This window comes from Leucopleurus acutus, assembly GCF_964270905.1.
Source record: "Leucopleurus acutus genome assembly, chromosome: 4".
Taxonomy (NCBI): domain Eukaryota; kingdom Metazoa; phylum Chordata; class Mammalia; order Artiodactyla; family Delphinidae; genus Leucopleurus; species Leucopleurus acutus.
This window is the reverse complement of record NC_139146.1, coordinates 75250145-75270632: the sequence shown is the minus strand read 5'-3', so window position 1 is coordinate 75270632 and position 20488 is coordinate 75250145. Positions and strand designations below refer to the sequence as shown.

The window sequence follows — 20488 nt, the reverse complement described above, 5'->3', positions numbered from 1 at the left end:
AAATCAGTGGGGAAATGATGAATTATTCAAAATGTTTAGGACAACTAGCTGGTCCTTTTGAATACACTAAATTTGGATTCTTATTTCACATCTTTCAGACAAACAAATTCTAAATTGCTCAAGTACTTAAAATGTTAAAAGCAAGTAAATAAATGAATATAATCGTAAGTACTAAGAAAAATAAAGTAAATTAAAGAAATAATTTTGTGATAGTACGAACTTTCTAAGAATGGCACAAAACTTAGGATCATAAAGAGAAAGACAAATAAATATGATGAATAAATATTTCAAATAAAATTTGAAAGCTCTTGCACGGTAAAACATACCATAAACAAAACTGATTTATAGTCTTTCAGGTTTACAAAGAATAAAAAGATTGATAATACCTAGTAATATTGGGCTTTGATGCAGATGTGATAGAAACTTTCACCAAATGCTCAAAGCACTAAACTGGTATAATCTTTCTGTGTGGCTATTTGGCAAAAGCCTCAACACAGACCCAAAATTTTTGACCCAGTAATTCCATTTCTAATAATTGATCCTAAGGAAATTATTGGACAAGTATACAAAAATATATGGAGGAAACTGGAAACAAACTAAATGCCTATTAACAAAAGATCTGTTAAATAAATAATGATACACGGAATACTATGCGATCATTAAAAATGATTATGGTTATCTATATTAATAGACAAGGAAAGATGCTAGAAGTACAGAGTCTAGTAGTTCCAAAACAGTGTGTAAGGTATGATAAAACTTTTAAAATTAGAGAACACACACACACACAATATGTACATATACACCAGTGAGAGAGATATACTCAAAAGTTTAGCAGGGAAAAAATTAAATGTTATCTTTGCATGATTAGATTACAAATTATCCTTATTTTCTTCTTGATTTTTAAAATCAGTTTGCTGATTTTTGGGGGTATGTAATGAGCATATATTACTTTACAATTAGAAAAAGCAAAGCTACTTTGAATTTTAAAAGAACTATCAACCATACAAACATTCAATCATATAATTTATCTATCTTTCCCCTAAACCTGTTTCCACTGAAAATACGTTATCTATAACTGGTGAGATAATTCCACTTCCTGTCAATGTTTTAGCTTTAAAAATTCCTGAATAGATGCAATCAGATCATTTATTTCAAATTAAACAACACATCCACACTGTTTCTGTAACTTAATTGTGTGATCTGACATAGGAAGATGGTGAATTATAGTATTTTAGCATTAATCTACCTTATGTGACACATATGAAAACAGGCCTAAAGAAGTGAATTGATTTGTTTAAGGTTACACAGACATCACTGCTGATCATCTCTGGAAGACTCTTGCTAAAAAGCAATGTAATCCAGGAGATCATTTTTTGTGTTTAAACAATGAATTTCAATTTTGCATAGTGATAAGCACATATGAACCCTAAAATATAAGTGGTTCCTGGTGAATACAAATGGGTTTTATGTATTGCTTATTTTTCAAATTTAAGAAATCTTTAATTTCAGGAAACTTAAAAAAGACTATAGAACATGGAAAGTAATGAACATATCTGTCCCCAACTTCTAACATACCAGAAATAATGAAAACCAACCAAAAAATTCTTTAGAATGTAACAAAAGCTTACCATTAACAAACACTCCTCTGATAAGTTTAGTATATGCTTTATCTAGATCTCCACGACGCTCAGCATTTTTAAAGATTGATTCTGCAAGTCCAGCAAACTCTTCAAATTCAGCAACAAATGGGAGAATTCCTACTTTACTCTTCTTTGAGATCTTTACTTCCTCCATTTGCCTTATTTGGTTACTCTAAAGATAGGCAGAACGCAAGGGAGAAAAATAGCCAAGCAACTTAGAAACAGCATATAATTTAAAGCAAATGTATACATCATAGAGACAGGACATAATTTAATACCTAGAACATTTTGAATGTTTACTAAATAAAGATGAATACAATATGGATAACTAAGAAAAACTATTTCTACAGATTAAAAAGTACATATATTTTACATAAGAAAATAAAGTAAAAAAAATATACAAATTATTTAAAACAAGATGCAATCAAAGCTTGTGAACCTCAGGTCTTTGTTTAAAGTAAAAACAACCAATAAACATTTTTATCATTTACGAAAGATAAGTATACAGTGATTGCCCATTCTGGGGCAGAGCAGATATCAGAGCACACACGGGATTTCTCAAGATTATTTCTGGTTGGTGGCTATGCGGTCAAGTTTGAGAACCATAGCTTATTTCCAAATCATAGCAGCCTAAAACTTGTTTGGATAGAGAAGTTCTGTATTTTTGGGGTATGAGGACAGAGAAGGAGAACAGGCATTTCTACCATGGATTTGCATTATATAATTTTCCATGTATCTATTAGCTACTTATTCTAAATTTGTAAGCAAAGTGCTTCTGTATGATGGTGACAAAGTGCAAAAGGGATGTTTCATATAGACAGAATCTAGACACTTGGGTTCAAAATGATCCCTGGGTTCAATTACGGTTCTGTGTACTTCTCAGGTTATCTAGATCTATTCACAGTAAGAATTACATTGCCAAGTACTGTTGGATCATTTTCAACTCTTACCTAAAATTTCACTGTGTTGAGGTTTTGGGGGTAAAACCTGAAAACCATATGACATGTGGATTAGAAAAGTAATTGTTCTTTTATTCAATATGTTATTGCAAGTCCCAGTCACAGCAATCAGGTAAGTAAAAGAAATAAAAGGAATCTAAATTGGAAAGGAAGATGTAAAACTCTCACTATTTGCAGATGACATGATAGTATACATAGAAAATCCTAAAGATGCCACCAAAAAACTATTAGAACTAATAAATGAATTCAGCAAGATTGCAGATAACAAAGAAATCTTGTTTCTGTATATTAATAAGGAACCATCAAAAAGAGAAATTAAGAAAACAATCCCATTTACAGTTGTAACAAAAAGAATAAAATACCTACGAATAAATCTAACTATGGAGGTAAAAGACTTGTACTCTGAAAACTGTAAGACACTGGTGAAAAAAACTGAAGACAACACAAATGGAAAGATAAACCCTGCTCAACGACTGGAAGAATTAATATTGTTAAAATGACCATACTTCCCAAGGCTATCAAGAGAGTCAATGCAATCCCTATCAAAATACCAATGGCATTTTTCACAGAACTAGGACAAATAATTCTAAAACTGGTATGGAAACACAAAAGGCCATAATAGTCAAAGCAATCTGGAGAAAGAAGAACAAAGCCAGAGGTATTATGCTCCTTGGTTTCAAACTATACTACAAAACTACAGTCATCAAAACAGTATGGTACTGGCACAGAAACAGATACACAGATTTATGGAACAGAACAGAGAGCCCAGAAATAAACCTGTGCTTATATGGTTAATTAATCTATGACAAAGAAGGCAAGAATAAACAATGATGAGACAGCCAAATCTTATCATTTTCAAAGGTTTAAGAGTGCAAATCCATGTCACTATAGTGTGAGGAATCCTGAAAAGCAAACTAAATGCAACTAAGAAATGTACCGGATTGCAGAGTCCAGCTTGGTAGTACTTGATGTGTCAGTTACTTTCTAATTTTATCTCTGGTTCTTGCTAGGCTAACATTTTTAGCACTGTTCCTTGAAGAATAGTATGGGCTTGGCCACCAGATGAAAGTGCCAAACTCAGGTGCTATCTATTCCACTTTCTGCAGTCATCTGACATTCATGTTTCTGTCTTAATACACAAAGACCCATTCATTACCCATTCATTATGCCCTAGGTTCTGATCTTGTCCCATGTACCAAAACATGTAACACTGAGCAAACACAATCAACCAGACACTGAGAAGATGTGAGTTAAAATAAGACACAGAGAGTGATGACAGTCAGCAGAAGGAACCATCCTTCTCCCTTTGGTGATAAGAGGTATATCCTTTAGAAATACACGCAATTTAGGAGAAAATGAGTTTATACGTTTGTCTAGGTTAATTTTGCTTAATTTCTTCACTTCCCACTCTTGAGAGTAACATGAACATTCTTTAATAAACTATTATTAATTACTAGTACTATTATCACCACCACCATTGCAAGTGATCCATTAGTAAACTCTTATTCTGTGCCAGGCAATGTGCTAAGCACTTCTTTTGAACCCATGTCTACATCTACCTGATACTACATCTTACGCTTTCAACAACTATGTTCTATTGGGTTGAGAGGTATTATATAAAGTTATATTTTCCTGATAAAAGCAACAGAACCTTCATATTCTGTAAATATATAGTGTCCTCATGATTCAGTGTTCCAGTTATGTTAAATGGGACTCATTATCTTAGCCTTTGGTAGTTCTTCCTTTTCCTTTTGGCTATCAGCTTGCAATCAGACCTTCCAGGTTTATCATCACCTCTGGAGAAGGCAGGGTAGGGAAGAGGATAAGCCTTAAATGGTTAAATTTCATAATACTTCAAATGCCAAGTGAAATCACTTGGTAGGGAAGGAGGATTAACAAGACTGTTGAGGTGACATTTAAGTTTCTACAGTGGACACAGACTGTTTTTAAACTTTTAGAATCTCAATAAATATTTTTAGAAAGTATAAAAAAGAATATGGATTTTAACTGCCCTTAATATTTTTATTATTCTCCCATTCTTCTATGGCTATTCAAAAGCTGGATTTAACTTAGAGGTTACATAGTAGAAAAATTCAGATAATAAATATCCAGTTTTATATACTAAATATATTAATAAAATGAAACTTTTTTTTTAGAACCTGGCCCAGTCCAGTTCATACCTACAAGCTTACCAAAACCTAACAGAAAAAAAAAAGTTAATGATCTTTGTTCCCTATTAGAAGGAGGAAAATGGTGATTGCCAAAAGTTAACATAAGAACAATTTATTCTTAAAATAAAGCAATATGATTATTAATTAAAGCTATTAAACTAATAAACTAATTTAAGTAAGCAATTAAAATAATCCAGTTACTAATTATCTTATTGGAGCATATTAAAAGAAGCAAAACAATAAATTCAAGTGATAGTTGCAATTGTTTCATTAAATCTATGGTCATTAATAGTCAACTGAAATTTCAGTTACTTAGTGGATCTCTTATGCAGCTGCTGCCTCTATGCCACCTACTCCAGAACTTGCCAAGATTCACAGTGTAGATGGGAAACTAGATGGCACAGCACCATCCAACTAGCTCTGTTCATGTAAATTGTAGCCAACACTCTGCTTCAAGGCTTTGGGCAGTAGATCCCACAGTGGAAAGCTGGAAATCTCTTGGTTTAAATACATTTTTTTTGCAACGATTAGAATTCTAAGTTATTAAAAAACAAACAAAAACAAAACAAAAAAAACGAACTTACAATACATTTATCAAAGTTCCTTTTGACAGTCACCAAAACATTTCCCAATGTAGTACTTAGAAAAGAAGCAGGGTCCACATTTTGTGCAGTCCACACATGATGACTCATTTTGACTAGCATGTAAAGGGAGTTAAAGCTATCGATTTTGTCTCCTAATGCAATCAGGTTGTTCAGTTCTGGCTCAATGCAGCGAAATATTTTAATCATCATTTGGCGAATCATATCTTTCCTGTTCAGAAAACATACAAAATATAGAAGTTATTACAAGCTTCAGGTGTATTCATCTTCAACTTTATCCCCCGGGTATACATAAAATGACTAAAATTTGGTATTTCAACTAACACTGTCCAAATATGATGAACTAATTATCCTATAGTGGTTTCCAATATAAACATATTTTTTTGAAGTTAAGTTTTATCACTCAAAGTAACTTGGTCATTTGTAAAACCGGGTCCTGAAATGTACTTTGTGATTTCTGAGAAATACACTGCAATTCAAATGCTACTTCCTACCAGCAAATATCAAAATTGATTGCATTTCTGTGGCTGCTATAGTAAAAAGAGCCGAAGAGCCATAAACAGGACCAATTTTACTTCAGTAAGATGTTCGATAAGACATTGGGCACACAGGCTGATGCTCTGAGTGCTGTCAGTTATGGAGAGTCATGTGAACTCTTCACTGAGCAGCACTCCTTCCTGCTCAATTTAAAGTTTATTTTTTTTCCAAAATAAACAACAGATAGTAACAAGCACATACTCAGATGAAACAGGCAGTGGTGTGCCAGCATTATGTTGCCGTGACGACGTTCCTCCATCTAGCTCCTCTGCTTCAGTCTGCAAAAATTATTCAGGTACTTTACATAATAAAAGACCAACAATTTGACTAGTTTATATAGCAATAGCCTGCTCAGTCTTAAAATTCCTAGGAGAGAATATATTATGAGAAATAATGATTTTTAAAGGCAGTATTACCGAAAAAACTATACAATTTAGGATGCTGTTTAAGAATGTTCAGGAAGTGCTATGTTCTTAGATTTTATCTTAGAATTACTGTGGCATGAGAAGTTGTGTTTGTGTGTGTGCAATGAGGGGAAAGGAGGAGAGAGAAGGTTGAGGAGGCTCAGAGGAAGCATGGGAATGGAAAGGCAGCTCAACAAAAACATCCAGAAACAACTTTCAAGAGAGAATTTTAAAAATTAAAGAAATCTCAATGATCATTTTAATAAAATTTTGGTATTAAAAAATGCTATCGAAAGTTCTTACAGAAGCTAACAAGTAAACATATTAACTACCTGGACCACCTACAACAACAAATCCCTAACCATTTAAAATAATTAATTTGTCATTCATTTTAGGCCTGCTTTTGATATGTTGGTTCTCTTTTTTAAGATGACCTTAATCTAAAAAAAAACTCACTCAATTTGCACTGTGCTTTTAAGTTCTTCAAAATATTCTTACAAATCTCTCATTTTACTTTCTTACACTTATGCCATCAGAGAGGCATGATGAATAGGTACTATTATACCTATTGCACAGATGAGGAAAAACAGGGATTAAATAATTGCTTTAAGGACTCATAGCTAGTTAGTAACAAAGCCATAAGATTCAGATTTGAGGCCTCCACATTTTTTTTTCTTTCTTACTTTCTTTTTTATAAAGACCATGGTATATATACACAAACATCTTTTTTATTTTTTTAATCCTATTTTTTCTTGATGATTACTAAAACTGTTTTTTAAATAATGTTTTGTTGTGGGAACTGCCTAGCAGTCCAGTGGTTAGGACTCCACGCTTCCACTGCACGGGGCCTGGGTTCCATCCCTGTTCCGGGAAGATCCCGCATGCCACACAGCACAGCCAAAAAAAAAAAAAGTTTTTTGCAAAGTAAATTCAGACATTCTCCCCCCTTACTAATTTACACAATGTTTAGGCCTAAAATAGTCCGGAATATTAGATTAGATGCCCAAACTCTATCATTGTTTTTAGTATCTTGTATGACAAAAATGTATTTTAAAAATCTTAATTATAAATTTTGTCTTTTTCTGTTCTGACATTGAAATTGTGGCAATATATTAATTAGGCTAATTATGCTACAGGTCATAAATACTAGCCAATAAATAAATGTGAGCCATACCATAGTTCCAGGCATGCTTTGATGTTGCTGTAGTTTGAAAAATTTACTTATGAAGTCCTGTTCTGCCAGACACAGGGGCTCCAGTTCACTTAGTACCTGTTCAAAGATCTGAAGAAAACCAAAATGATCCTACAAAGAACTGAACAAAAATGCTTAAAATAACATTCCACGTTTAATTACTTTTCTGCAGGGACCAGGGATGCTTCATCTATAATCTCAATAGAATCCCCAAAACAAACACTTTCAAGATTGAAAGGACAATACAGTATTATCAAGGCATAACAGGGCCAGAACATACTTAAAATAAAACTCACAACAATTATTTACTCAAAATCTGGAAAGAGGAACACAGAGATAAACTTTTTTTTTAACATCTTTATTGGAGTATAATTGCTTTACGAGATAAACTTTTTAAACGTATTTAATGCATTGCAGAGAACAGTTTAGCTTCATAACAGCTATTTCCTCTTTACTCTGTAGTTGCTCAAATAACTGGATTTATGATTGCAAGCACTTTATGATTTATAACAAACTTTAATAAAACTGTTATGTCATTTAATTGATAAATCACATTTCAGTTGACATGTGACTGTTTTTTTCAGATTCAGAACTGTAAAGTAAGATATGGTTAATTAAAAGAAACAACGGAGCCCAAATCTTTGAACACAATTAAAGGAATAACAAACTGATGCTAGAAAACTAATAGTAATGTTTAAGAAGTACTTGTTATTTTATTTTACCTTATCAAATTTGGTTCTGTCAGCAACATCGAGATCAGAGGCTGACATGTTTCCCATATCCAACAAGGAAGATGACTGAGATCTGCGATTCCCTGAACTCTGAACACTGAGTTTATTTAGACTAGAAGTAGATCCAGTTAATTTCCCGGAACTTCCATGAAGACCTAAGAAATAATACAACTTTAAAAGTTGTGAACTTCATGAATAAAAAGATCCATAGCATAAATCAGGGCTATCTTCTACTGTCTTGGTCTTCTGGGGCTCATACTAGTTAGGGCACAAATCTACCACAGAGGAGAGATTGTAGGCTGTCCTTCTCTTTCATTAACATTTGTGTCCTATTCCTGAATATACTGTAAAGAGTAGTGAAACTATACAGAATCACAGAATAGGACTGAACAAGATCTTAAAGATCACATTATGCCCCGCCCAGTCTCACCATAAAGATTAAGCTGCCTGATGATTTCTCTAGACTAAAGTAGATGAGGATTTCTCTCCCACTCAAACGACATGACTATGGATGAAAGTCACTGACCCCCTAGTGTACTAGTTAACATGACAGTTATATTTCCAAAAAAACCTGCCATATCCCAAAATTACTCACCTCCACATCAAATCAACACATTAGGTGGAACCATATCAAATTAATCTTGCCCTACCAAAAAGGTCAATTACACACGATTCAACTTAATACACTCCTGAACCCAGAAACTCTTTTACAGTAAGTGAACTGATTAAAGTTCTTTAAAAACTAAACAAAATGAAGAGAAAAAAATCAACACCCTGAAAATTTGTTATATTTAAAATACAACTAAAATATAATACATACATCATTAACTATAGATATATATTTTTTTAATTTAATTTTTTTATACAGCAGGTTCTTATTAGTGATCCATTTTATACACATCAGGGTATACATGTCAATCCCAATCGCCCAATTCATCACACCACCATCCCACCCCCGCCCCGCCGCAGCTTTCCCCACTTGGTGCCCATACGTTTGTTCTCCACATCTGTGTCTCAATTGCTGCCCTGCAAACCGGTTCATCTGTACCATTTTTCTAGGTTCCACATATATGCATTAATATACAATATTTGTTTCTCTCTTTCTGACTTACTTCAATCTGTATGACAGTCTCTAGATCCATCCACATCTCAACAAATGACCCAATTTCGTTCCTTTTTATGGCTGAGTAATATTCCATTGGAATATATGTACCACATCTTCTTTATCCATTCGTCTCTTGATGGGCATTTAGGTTGCTTCCATGACCTGGCTATTGCAATGAACATTGGGGTGCATGTGTCCTTCTGAATTATGGTTTTCTCTGGGTATATGCCCAGTAGTGGGATTGCTGGATCATAAGGTAATTCTATTTTTAGTTTTTTTAAGGAACCTCCACACTGTTCTCCATAGTGGCTGTATCCGTTTATATTCCCATCAACAGTGCAAAAGGGTTCCCTTTTCTCCACACCTGCTCCAGCATTTGTTTGCAGATTTCCTGATGATGCCCATTCTAACTGGTGTGAGGTGAACTCACTGTAGTGTAGATTTGCATTTCCCTAATGATTAGTGATGCTGAGCAGCTTTTCATGTGCTTCTTGGCCAGCTGTATGACTTCTTTGGAGAAATGTCTATTTAGGTCTTCTGCCCATTTTGGGATTGGGTTGTTTTTTTTTTAATATTGAGCTGCATGAGCTGTTTATAAATTTTGGAGATTAATCCTTTGTCTATTGATTTGTTTGCAAATATTTTCTCCCATTCTGAGGGTTGTCTTTTGGTCTTCTTTATGGTTTCCTTTGCTGTGCAAAAGCTTTGAAGTTTCATTAGGTCCCATTTGTTTACTTTTGTTTTTATTTCCATTACACTAGGAGGTGGATCAAAAAAGATCTTGCTGTGATTTATGTCAAGGAGTGTTCTTCCTATGTTTTCCTCTAAGAGTTTTGTAAGTGTCCGGTCTTACGTTTAGGTCTTTAGTCCATTTTGAGTTTATTTTTGTGTATGGTGTTAGGGAGTATTCTAACTTCATTCTTTTACATGTAGCTGTCCAGTTTTCCCAGAACCACTTATTGAAGAGACTGTCTTCCCTTCATTGAATATCCTTGCCTCCTTTGTCATAGATTAGTTGACCATAGGTGCATGGGTTTATCTCTGGGCTTTCTATCCTGTGCCATTGATCTATATTTCTGTTTTTGTGCCAGTACCATATTGTTTTGATTACTGTAGCTTTGTAGTCTAGTCTGAAGTCAAGAGTCTGACTCCTCCAGCTCTGGTTTTTTCCCTCAAGACTGCTTTGGCTATTAGGGGTCTTTTGTGTCTCCATACAAACTTTAAGATTTTTTGTTCTAGTTCCATTAAAAGTGCCATTGATAATTTGACAGGGGTTGCACTGAATCTGTAGATTGCTTTGGGTAGTATAGTCATTTTCACAATATTGATACTTCCAATCCAAGAACATGGTATATCTCTCCATCTGTTGGCATCATCCTTAATTTCTTTCATCAGTGTCTTATAGTTTTCTGCATACAGGTCTTTTGCCTCCCTAGGAAGGTTTATTCCTAGGTATTTTATTGTTTTTGTTGCAACGGTAAATGGGAGTGTTTCCTTAATTTCTCTTTCAGATTTTTCATCATTAGTGTATAGGAATGCAAGAGATTTCTGTGCATTAATTTTGTATCCTGCAACTTTATCAAATTCATTGATTAGCTCTGGTAGTTTTCTGGGGGCATGTTTAGGATTCTCTATGTATAGTATCATGTCATCTGCAAACAGTGACAGTTTTACTTCTTCTTTTTCAATTTGTATTCCTTTTATTTCTTTTTCTTCTCTGATTGCCATGGCTACGACTTCCAAAACTATGTTGAATAATAGTGGTGAGAGTGGACATCCTTGTCTTTTCCTGATCTTAGAGGAAATGGTTTCAGTTTTTCACCATTGAGAATGATGTTTGCTGTGGGTCTGTTGTATATGGCCTTTATTACGTTGAGGTAGGTTCCCTCTATGCCCACTTTGTGGAGAGTTTTTATCATAAATGGGTGTTGAATTTTGTCAAAAGCTTTTTCTGCATCTATTGACATGATCATATGGTTTTTATTCTTCAATTTGTTAATATGGTGTATCACATTGATTGATTTGCATATATTGAAGAATCCTTGCATCCCTGGAATAAATCCCACTTGATCATGGTTTATGATCCTTTTCTTTTCTTTTTTTTGTGGTACACGGGCCTTTCACTGCTGTGGCCTCTCCCGTTGCGGAGCACAGGCTCCGGACGCACAGGCTCAGCAGCCATGGCTCACAGGCCCAGGTGCTCCGCGGCATGTGGGATCTTCCCAGAACGGGCACGAACTCGTGTCCCCTGCATTGGCAGGCGGACTCTCAACCACTGCGCCACCAGGGAAGCCCTATACGATCCTTTTAATGTGTTGCTGGATTCTGTTTGCTAGTATTTTGTTGAGGATTTTTGCATCTATATTCGTCAGTGATACTGGTCTGTAATTTTCTTTTTTTGTAGTATCTGTGTCTGGTTTTGGTATCAGGGTGATGGTGGCCTCACAGCATGAGTTTGGGAGTGCTCCTTCCTCTGCAATTTTGTGGAAGACTTTGAGAAGGATGGGTGTTAGCTCTTCTCTAAATGTTTGATAGAATTAACCTGTGAAGCCATTTGGTCCTGGACTTTTGTTTGTTGGAAGATTTTTAATCACAGTTTCAATTCCATTACTTGCTGATCTGGTCATATTTTCTGTTTCTTCCTGGTTCAGTCTTGGAAGGTTATACCTTTCTAAGAATTTGTCCATTTCTTCCAGGTTGTCCAGTTTATTGGCATAGAGTTGCTGTAGTAGTCTCTAAGGATGCGTTGTATTTCTGCGGTGTCTGTTGTAACTTCTCCTTTTTCATTTCTAATTTTATTGATTTGAGTCCTCTCCCTCTTTTTCTTGAGGAGTCTGGCTAATGGTTTATCAATTTTGTTTATCTTCTCAAAGAACCAGCTTCTAGTTTTATTGATCTTTGCTATTGTTTTGTTGCTATTTATTTCTGCTCTGATCTTTATGATTTCTTTCCTTCTGCTAACTTTGGGTTTTGTTTGCTGTTCTTTCTCTAGTTCCTTTAGGTTTAAGATTACATTGTTTATTTGAGATTTTTCTTGTTTCTTGAGGTATGCCTGTATAGCTATAAACTTCCCTCTTAGAACTGCTTTTGCTGCATCCCATTGTTTTGAATCGTCGTGTTTTCATTGTCATTTGTGTCTAGGTATTTTTTGATTTCCTCTTTGATTTCTTCAGTGATCTCTTGGTTATTTAGTAACCTAGTGTTTAGCCTCCATGTGTTTTTCACGTTTCTTCCTCTGTAATTCATTTCTAATCTCATAGCATTGTGGTCAGAAAAGATGCTTCATATGATTTCAATTTTCTTAAATTTACTGAGGCTTGATTTGTGACCCAAGATGTGATCTATCCTGGAGAATGTTCCATACACACTTGAGAAGAAAGTGTAATCTGCCGTTTTCAGATAGCATGTCCTATAAATATCAATTAAATCTATCTGGTCTACTGTGTCATTTAAAGCTTTTGTTTCCTTATTTATTTTCATTTTGGATGATCTGTCCATTGGTGTAAGTGAGGTGCTAAAGTCCCCCACTATTATTGTGTTACTGTCGATTTCCTCTTTTACAGCTGTTCGTAGTTGCCTTATGTATTGAGGTGCTCCTACGTTGGGTGCATATATATTTATAATTGTTACATCTTCTTCTTGGATTGACCCCTTGATCATTGTGTAGTGTCCTTCCTTGTCTCTTGTAACATTCTTTAAAGTCTGTTTTATCAGATATGAGTATTGCTACTCCAGCTTTCTTTTGATTTCCATTTGCATGGAATATCTTTTTCCATCCCCTCACTTTCAGTCTGTCTGTGTCCCTAGGTCTGAAGTGGGTCTCTTGTAGACAGTATATATATGGGTCTTGTTTTTGTATCCATTCAGCAAGCCTGTGTCTTTTGGTTGGAGCATTTAATCCATTCACGTTTAAGGTAATTATCGATATGTATGTTCCTATAACCATTTTCTTAATTGTTTTGGGTTTGTTTTTGTAGTTCCTTTTCTTCTCTTGTGTTTCCCCCTTAGAGAAGTTCTTTTAGCATTTGCTATATAGCTGGTTTGGTGGTACTGAATTCTCTTAGCTTTTGTGTGTCTGTAAAGCTTTTGATTTCTCCATCGAATCTGAATGAGATCCTTGCCGGGTAGAGTAATCTTGGTTGCAGGTTCTTCCCTTTCATCACTTTAAGTATGTCATGCCACTCACTTCTGGCTTGTAGAGTTTCTGCTGAGAAATCAGCTGTTAACCTTATGGGAGTTCCCTTGTATGTGATTTGTCATTTTTCCCTTGCTGCTTTCAATAATTTGTCTTTGTCTTTAATTTTTGCCAATTTGAGTACTATGTGTCTCGGTGTGTTTCTCTTTCGGTTTATCCTATGTGGGACTTGCTGTAGTTCCGGACTTGGGTGGCCTTTTCCTTTCCCACATTAGGGAAGTTTTCGACTATAATCTCTTCAAATATTTTCTCGGGTCCTTTCTCTCTTCTCCTTCTGGGGCCCCTGTAATGCAAATGCTGTTGTGTTTAATGTTGTCCCACAGGTCTCTTAGGCTGTCTTCATTTCTTTTCATTCTTTTTTATTCTGTTCTGCAGCAGTGAATTCCACCATTCTGTCTTCCAGGTCACTTATCCGTTCTTCTGCCTCAGTTATTCTGCTATTGATTCCTTCTAGTGTAGTTTTCATTTCATTTATTGTATTGTTCATCTCTGTTTGTTTTTTAATTCTTCTACATCTTTGTTAAACATTTCTTGCATCTTCTCGATCTTTGCCTCCATTCTTTTTCCGAGGTCCTGGTTTATCTTCACTATCATTATTCTGAATTCTTTTTCTGGAAGGTTTCCTCTCTCCACTTCATTTAGTTGTTTTTCTGGGCTTTTATCTTGTTCCTTTATCTGGTACATAGCCCTCTGCCTTTTCATCTTGTCTATCTTTCTGTGAATGTGGTTTTTGTTTCACAGGCTGCAGGACTGTAGTTCTTCTTGCTTCTGCTGTCTCTCCTCTAGTGGATGAGGCTATCTAAGAGGCTTGTGCATGTTTCCTCCATCGTTAACTATATTAATATGGGACATGTGAGTTTAGGTATAAAGAAAGGTATCTATCGTAGCCATGGGGAAAAATGATAACAATATGTCTGGACAATATCCTACACACATAAAAGAATTAAAAGATTCCATTTATAAGAAAATGTGATGTTTTTACTAGAATTAAATTTAAACAATAAAAACATTTTATTCTTCTTGAATATTTCTCAGCTAACCTGCATTATCTGCTTATGGTCAGGAGGGACAAATGATATAATAAGTGATAAAAAGGTATAAAGACAATTAGAGATAAACTTTGGTTTCATTATGCAAAATCTGACCATACCTACAAGAATTTTTATAGTTTCTAAACACAGCCTGAAAACAAAAGTATAATGGTTAAGACTTTTTATAAATTTCTGACTACCCACCAAATATTTTTAACTATATTATGTATTTCTTGGATGTAGTCATACCACTACCATTATGTTGTTTTTCTTTCACCAATACCTGGCAACTCAGAGAAATCAGTATTTTTGGTGTAACTTTTTTCAAGAAAAATAACTATTTTCTAGACAAACAAACATGCATTGAGAATACCTACTAATACACTAAGCATACTCACTCTCTGTTTCCTGTTTGACAGCACTTTCTTTTCGAGGCAGTGTAGCTGTGATGGATTAGGTTGCAAGCATCAAAGACAAAGACAAGTTAATAAACTGCAATTTGCACAAACCATGCACAAGAGGAAGTTAAAGCTCTAGTTTTAAAGACACATGCAAAGAACCATGAGCATCAAGTAACGAGAGATGCAACGTATGTTTAGTTGGTCAGCTATTGTTTGAAAAATTATATGAGAGAAAAAACTTTACTAGTCTTTTAATGTACTGTTTTATGCAAATATTCAGGTAAAAATATCTACATCTGTAAGCCTCCCCCACACTTTTAAAGGATTTTTTTAAGTTTATTGAGCTGATGTACTTAAATTTAAAGACTATATTTGCAAGTATTGTTTTCTGATGAAAACAGAGTTCAAGTAAATAATTTAATACAGTGAAAATTTATCAGAATGAAGTTGTAGATTTAGACTTTAAATGCATTAACACTCTTGTATTCACTGAAAGCTCCTGAAAGGAATCTCCACTGTACTAAATAATTGTACACTCCATCTGACAGAACATTATACGAGTGGGGCTTTAAAACCATTTTAGAATAACAACCTGAACTACTAAGAAACTTAAACTGGCTTTGTGAACACCTAGAATGAAAGGTATGTATAAAAATACTAATTATTAGGAGATGGGTAGATGGAAGGGTAAAGCTGAGGGAACAGGTTTAATGGAGGAACTGGAGCTCTTTTAGGGTCATCTGGCATTTCTTTTATCTAAAATCTCTCTCTAATATTTATTAGATCAATTGTAGAGATCATCTTGTAAAACATTCTAAACCCAAATTAGAAGTTAATTTGAAAGGCAAAGAAAGAAATTACAGAATGAAACAGAAAATTAAAGAATATAACTCTAATCTAGAAATATTTAAAAAATAGAAAATGCGTCAACTGTCACTATTCCTGCCAAACTTCAAGGCAAAATCCCAAGTATGAACTACTAACTTGCCACACCAGAGACATGTGAATGTTCCCAGCCTTGGCTACCCGAAGCTCAAGGGAATATGAAACAATAAGGCTGGACATTAAAGTGGCAAGCAAGGAGGGATGTGCTGTAGCTACTAGTTGGCCATCCTGAATAGTACCTTCTGGTGGCCTTAGGTTGTCACTCTACTAAGTTCACCAATTCCAGAGCAAAGCCTAATGCTTTATATATACACACACACATACATATTTTAGTAGTCAATAAAAAATAGAGTTACTAGTAGTGCCCCATTTGGGGCTCATAAAAACTGTATATTATCGGGCTTCCCTGGTGGCGCAGTGGTTAAGAGTCTGCCTGCCGATGCAGGGGACACGGGTTTGTGCCCCGGTCCGGGAAGATCCCACATGCCGCGGAGTGGCTAGGCCCGTGAGCCATGGCCGCTGAGCCTGTGCGCCCGGAGCCTGTGCTCCGCAACGGGAGAGGCCACAACAGTGAGAGGCCCAGTTACCGCAAAAAAAAAAACAAACAAAAAAAACTGTATATTATCACCAACAAGCAACAATATGCTGGTAAACTTTTAAATATCTTTAAATAATTCCTGCTAGACTGTAAGCTTCAAGAGGGTAGGGTCTTTGCTCATTGCTGGATTCTCAGTACCTAGCAGTGCTTATTACATAACAGGTAATTAATAAACATTTATTGAATGAATCATCCAGTCAGGACTAAATTCAGTCTTTCATTCAAGACTCCCTTTGGAATCAACAAGATTTCTTAATTTAGTGGAGAAACAATGAAAAAATGTTTCAGGCATAACAATTTTAAATTTTGGATTATAAATATGAGGAAGTAATTATGTAAATGTATATGTTAATGGGCTTAAGTAATATATGTATCTGTGTCTATTTCAGCTGAAGAAAAAAAACAAGCAAATTAAAAAATAATTACTAAATTTCGTTTTCCTGACTTTTCATTAAGTATATCTGTAGACTACAAAGGGAAAACAAAACACCAAAGTATCAATCTTGGGGGGAAAATTCACCTTTGAGGATATCAAAGTAAACCTACAGATCAAAAAAGGCAGACCTACAAAAAGTCCTTATCACAAAGAAAAAGTACTTTACTGGCATTTTAACATTATTTTAAATTATTTGAACTAAGTAGATGTTAAAGACTTGAGTCAAGAGTGATTGAAAAAGAGAGAATTCCCCTGAATCTCCATGACTATACTGACTACACAATTTCCTTTTGTAAAACACATTCAATCTGACTTCCTTCTCTTATTAGTATCTGTGACCCAGCATTTTCACAGCAAGTCAAAAACAAAACAAATTAAAATTTTAGTCATAATTACTTAATTTTAATTCATTGAAAAGTTATCTTCCCAAAGTTTTAGATGTTCCTTTGAATTATAATTACTACTAAAAACTAATTTAAACATAATTTATATCACTGAAAAGATACCTTTAGAAAGTTTACATTCTACCTATTTAAGAACTTCTTAAGCCATGTGTATTTAACTGGAAATTTATTTTTAAATGTTGACTAACAAGTTAGATCTTCAAAGATGAACAAAAGCATTTTTATCTTCTGAATTGTTTATTATTTAGTTTTTCTTCTCTTGTAACTGATAATATCAAAGTAATAGAAACTATAATTTTTTTGATTACATCAACTGTTATAAATTACTCTCCTATTATTTATTATTTAATAGATACATAGAAGAGATATAATTTTAACAGTTTTAAAACTATAAAAGTATCTTCTGTATCTTGTATTAGGTTAATTTAAAAAATTTTTTAACAAGATAATTAAAGAACTTCTCAAGGGGTAAGAAAAGTAAAAACGTAACATTTCAGGCTAATGCAGTGATACCGTTAAGATACTACTGTACTTGATTTAAATTAGATTTCTATTATGTCATTTATCTCAATGAGAATCTTAGGCTTGATAAACTATTATGATATCGGCATTAATAACCTCCTGAGGAGATAATTTTAGAAAGATTTCTCTTTTACTTCAGTTTTCACTGTAGAAGAGTTCTCTCAAAATAAAATGGTTCACTAACAAGTGGTGACAAATATACTAAATGAAAACATTAAACATGTAACTGTATTAATATGTCATTTACTAAAAAAAAAAAAGTATAACATACCCATGGTGAAACATTAACAAGGATATAAACACACTGCTTTTTAAGAACAATTAACCTTTAGGATGAGTTAGCATTTCTGTTTCCAAAAGCCTATTGTCCCAAGATTCTTATCAGTGTCTTTACCAAGTGTAATCAATGCATTTGTACACAGATTCAAACCATTTAAAAAATCTGGACTAGTATCATCAATATATTAGTGTTGGATTTAAAAAACAACAACCACAGGGCTTCTCTGGTGGCACAGTGGTTGAGAGTCCGCCTGCTGATGCAGGGGACATGGGTTCGTTCCCCGGTCCAGGAAGATCCCACATGCCGTGGAGTGGCTAGGCCCGTGAGCCATGGCCGCTGAGCCTGCGCATCCGGAGCCTGTGCTCCACAATGGGAGAGGCCACACAGTGAGAGGCCCGCATACCGCAAAAAAACAACCACCACAAATCAGTGTGATTCACACGAAATAATTACCCACTAAAGATAGTCTTCTTTGTCCTAAAGAAAAGAATGGAAAGATGAGCTATCAATTTCAATCCTATCTCCTGATTACGGAAGTTGCTTAGGGCATAGGCTCCTTTCAACAAGCAAATGCTAAACTCATGGTTCTAAAGGGGAGCTATGCAGACACACTGAGTACACACTGTAGCCATTTAAGGCCAGGTTTTGACTTGAGTAGGCACAGAACTCCATCCAAAAGGAAGTCCAGAGATGGGTACATGCAAGAGCAGAATGTGGCCTCGGCAAATCACTTCCTCGCAACTTGATACTTTCACTGGTTATCCTTTTAAATCATATTTTTGATTGTTTTAACATATTTAGAAGCAACAAAAACCAACTTGTTTCAAAAATATCTCTTTGGAAAAATAAGGTATAATTACAGGAGAAATTTTGGTGACATTTTTATAGCCCCTTGGCAGGGGAGAAAACACTTAAAACCTTCTTTTTGATTCAAAATAGCCAGTGAGAAGTAAGAAGCCAGGAATCACTTTCACTTCCCTGTGGAGAGCAATGACTTAAGAGATCACAGACTTGCCTCCAACTGTTATGAAAGGTCTTTTAGGAAATCAGAAACTGAACTTTCAATATGTGTCTCTTAGTTTAGTTCTTTTCTCTACCAGACTGCACTTTGTTTTCTGGTCAACTGCTTCTCCTATGAATATACACAGTTATCCCTCGGTTACTGTGCAGGATTGGTTCCAGCACCCGTCGTGGATATCAAAATCCATGGATGCTCAAGTCCCATAGGTGGTCCTCCATATCTATGGGTTGCACAGCTGCGGATATGAGGCTAATTGTACTTTTAAACATAGCATGAATACACAATTGCTGTCAGATTCACATACTGCAGAATTTTAATTAGTAAAAAAACGTATTTACAGACATAAATATTTTTTCTATGAAATACCTATAAATTAAACCAATGCATTAGATTTACTCTTTCATTAATTCTACTGTATCTCCTTCCACCTTGCCTAAAAAGTCTCAGAATTATTTGTCATAAATAAAAATAAAACCATTTTTAATAGAATAGAAAACAAGGGACTGAGGTGCCTAAGCTTACCAAACTTCTTGCTTTCTTTAGTTGTGCCAGTCATCTTGATCTTTGCAACTTCAAAAAAATCTTTAATTTCTCTCTCATAGAGTCGTGATAAATAATCCATGTAATTCTTAAAAAGAAAAGTAACATGTACTTCTTATTAATAAAACAAACATAACAATTTCCATTTTCCACCCCCCACCACCACCAAGTCCTTTGTGCTTGTTCTGAATTTTGTGGTCTTAAAATGTTTTTTTGAATTTTATTTTATTTTTTTTAACACAGCAGGTTCTTAGTAATACGTATTAGCGTATATATGTCAATCTTGATCTCCCAATTCATCAACCCCCCCCACCCCCGCATCCCGGCTTTCCCCACTTGGTGTCCCTACGTTTTTTTCTTTACATGTGCTCTTAAAATTTTGATGCATTTCATAGGATATAAAAAGAAGGCTATTTTCTGTCCTTTAAAAAAGTTAAACACATAACATTAAGAATTTACAAAAATATGAAGTTGAACATAACCACACTTACATTTTCATTTTTACGTATTACCTTTCACATACTTTAAATATAACTGCAATCATACTGTATAGGATATTTGGGTTACAGCAATTATGTTTCTCTAGTCTCACACTCTAATGACTGCACAGTATTACGCTTTGTTGATGTGCCACAATTTAGTAAACCAATCTCCTAACACAGGCCACTTAAGTGGTTTCAATGTTTTGCTATGATAGACAATGTTACAATAAGCTTTTCATCTCTAATGAATTGTTTCCTTGGACTCATTTCCTAAGGGTGGAATTACAGTGCCAAAGAATAAGGGAATCTTTATAACTCTTCCTCCATACTGCCATGTTGCTTTAAAAACAAT

The 20488-nt window shown here is 34.6% G+C and overlaps 1 protein-coding gene across 3 annotated transcripts in view; it reads right to left on the bottom strand.

Moving 5' to 3' along the window:
• The window catches only part of EXOC1 (exocyst complex component 1), a 61256-nt gene that overhangs the window by 5705 nt on the left and 35063 nt on the right, over window positions 1-20488 (bottom strand). For 2 of the 3 annotated variants that reach the window (XM_082838893.1, XM_082838895.1), the window contains 7 exons: window positions 19637-19742; window positions 14966-15010; window positions 8228-8391; window positions 7488-7595; window positions 6111-6187; window positions 5355-5583; window positions 1629-1812 (listed from right to left, as the gene is read on the bottom strand). In XM_082838893.1, coding sequence (XP_082695019.1) covers window positions 1629-1812; window positions 5355-5583; window positions 6111-6187; window positions 7488-7595; window positions 8228-8391; window positions 14966-15010; window positions 19637-19742 — 913 coding nt within the window. The remainder of the gene's footprint in view (window positions 1-1628; window positions 1813-5354; window positions 5584-6110; window positions 6188-7487; window positions 7596-8227; window positions 8392-14965; window positions 15011-19636; window positions 19743-20488) is intronic. The other variant, XM_082838894.1, reaches the window with a different exon arrangement.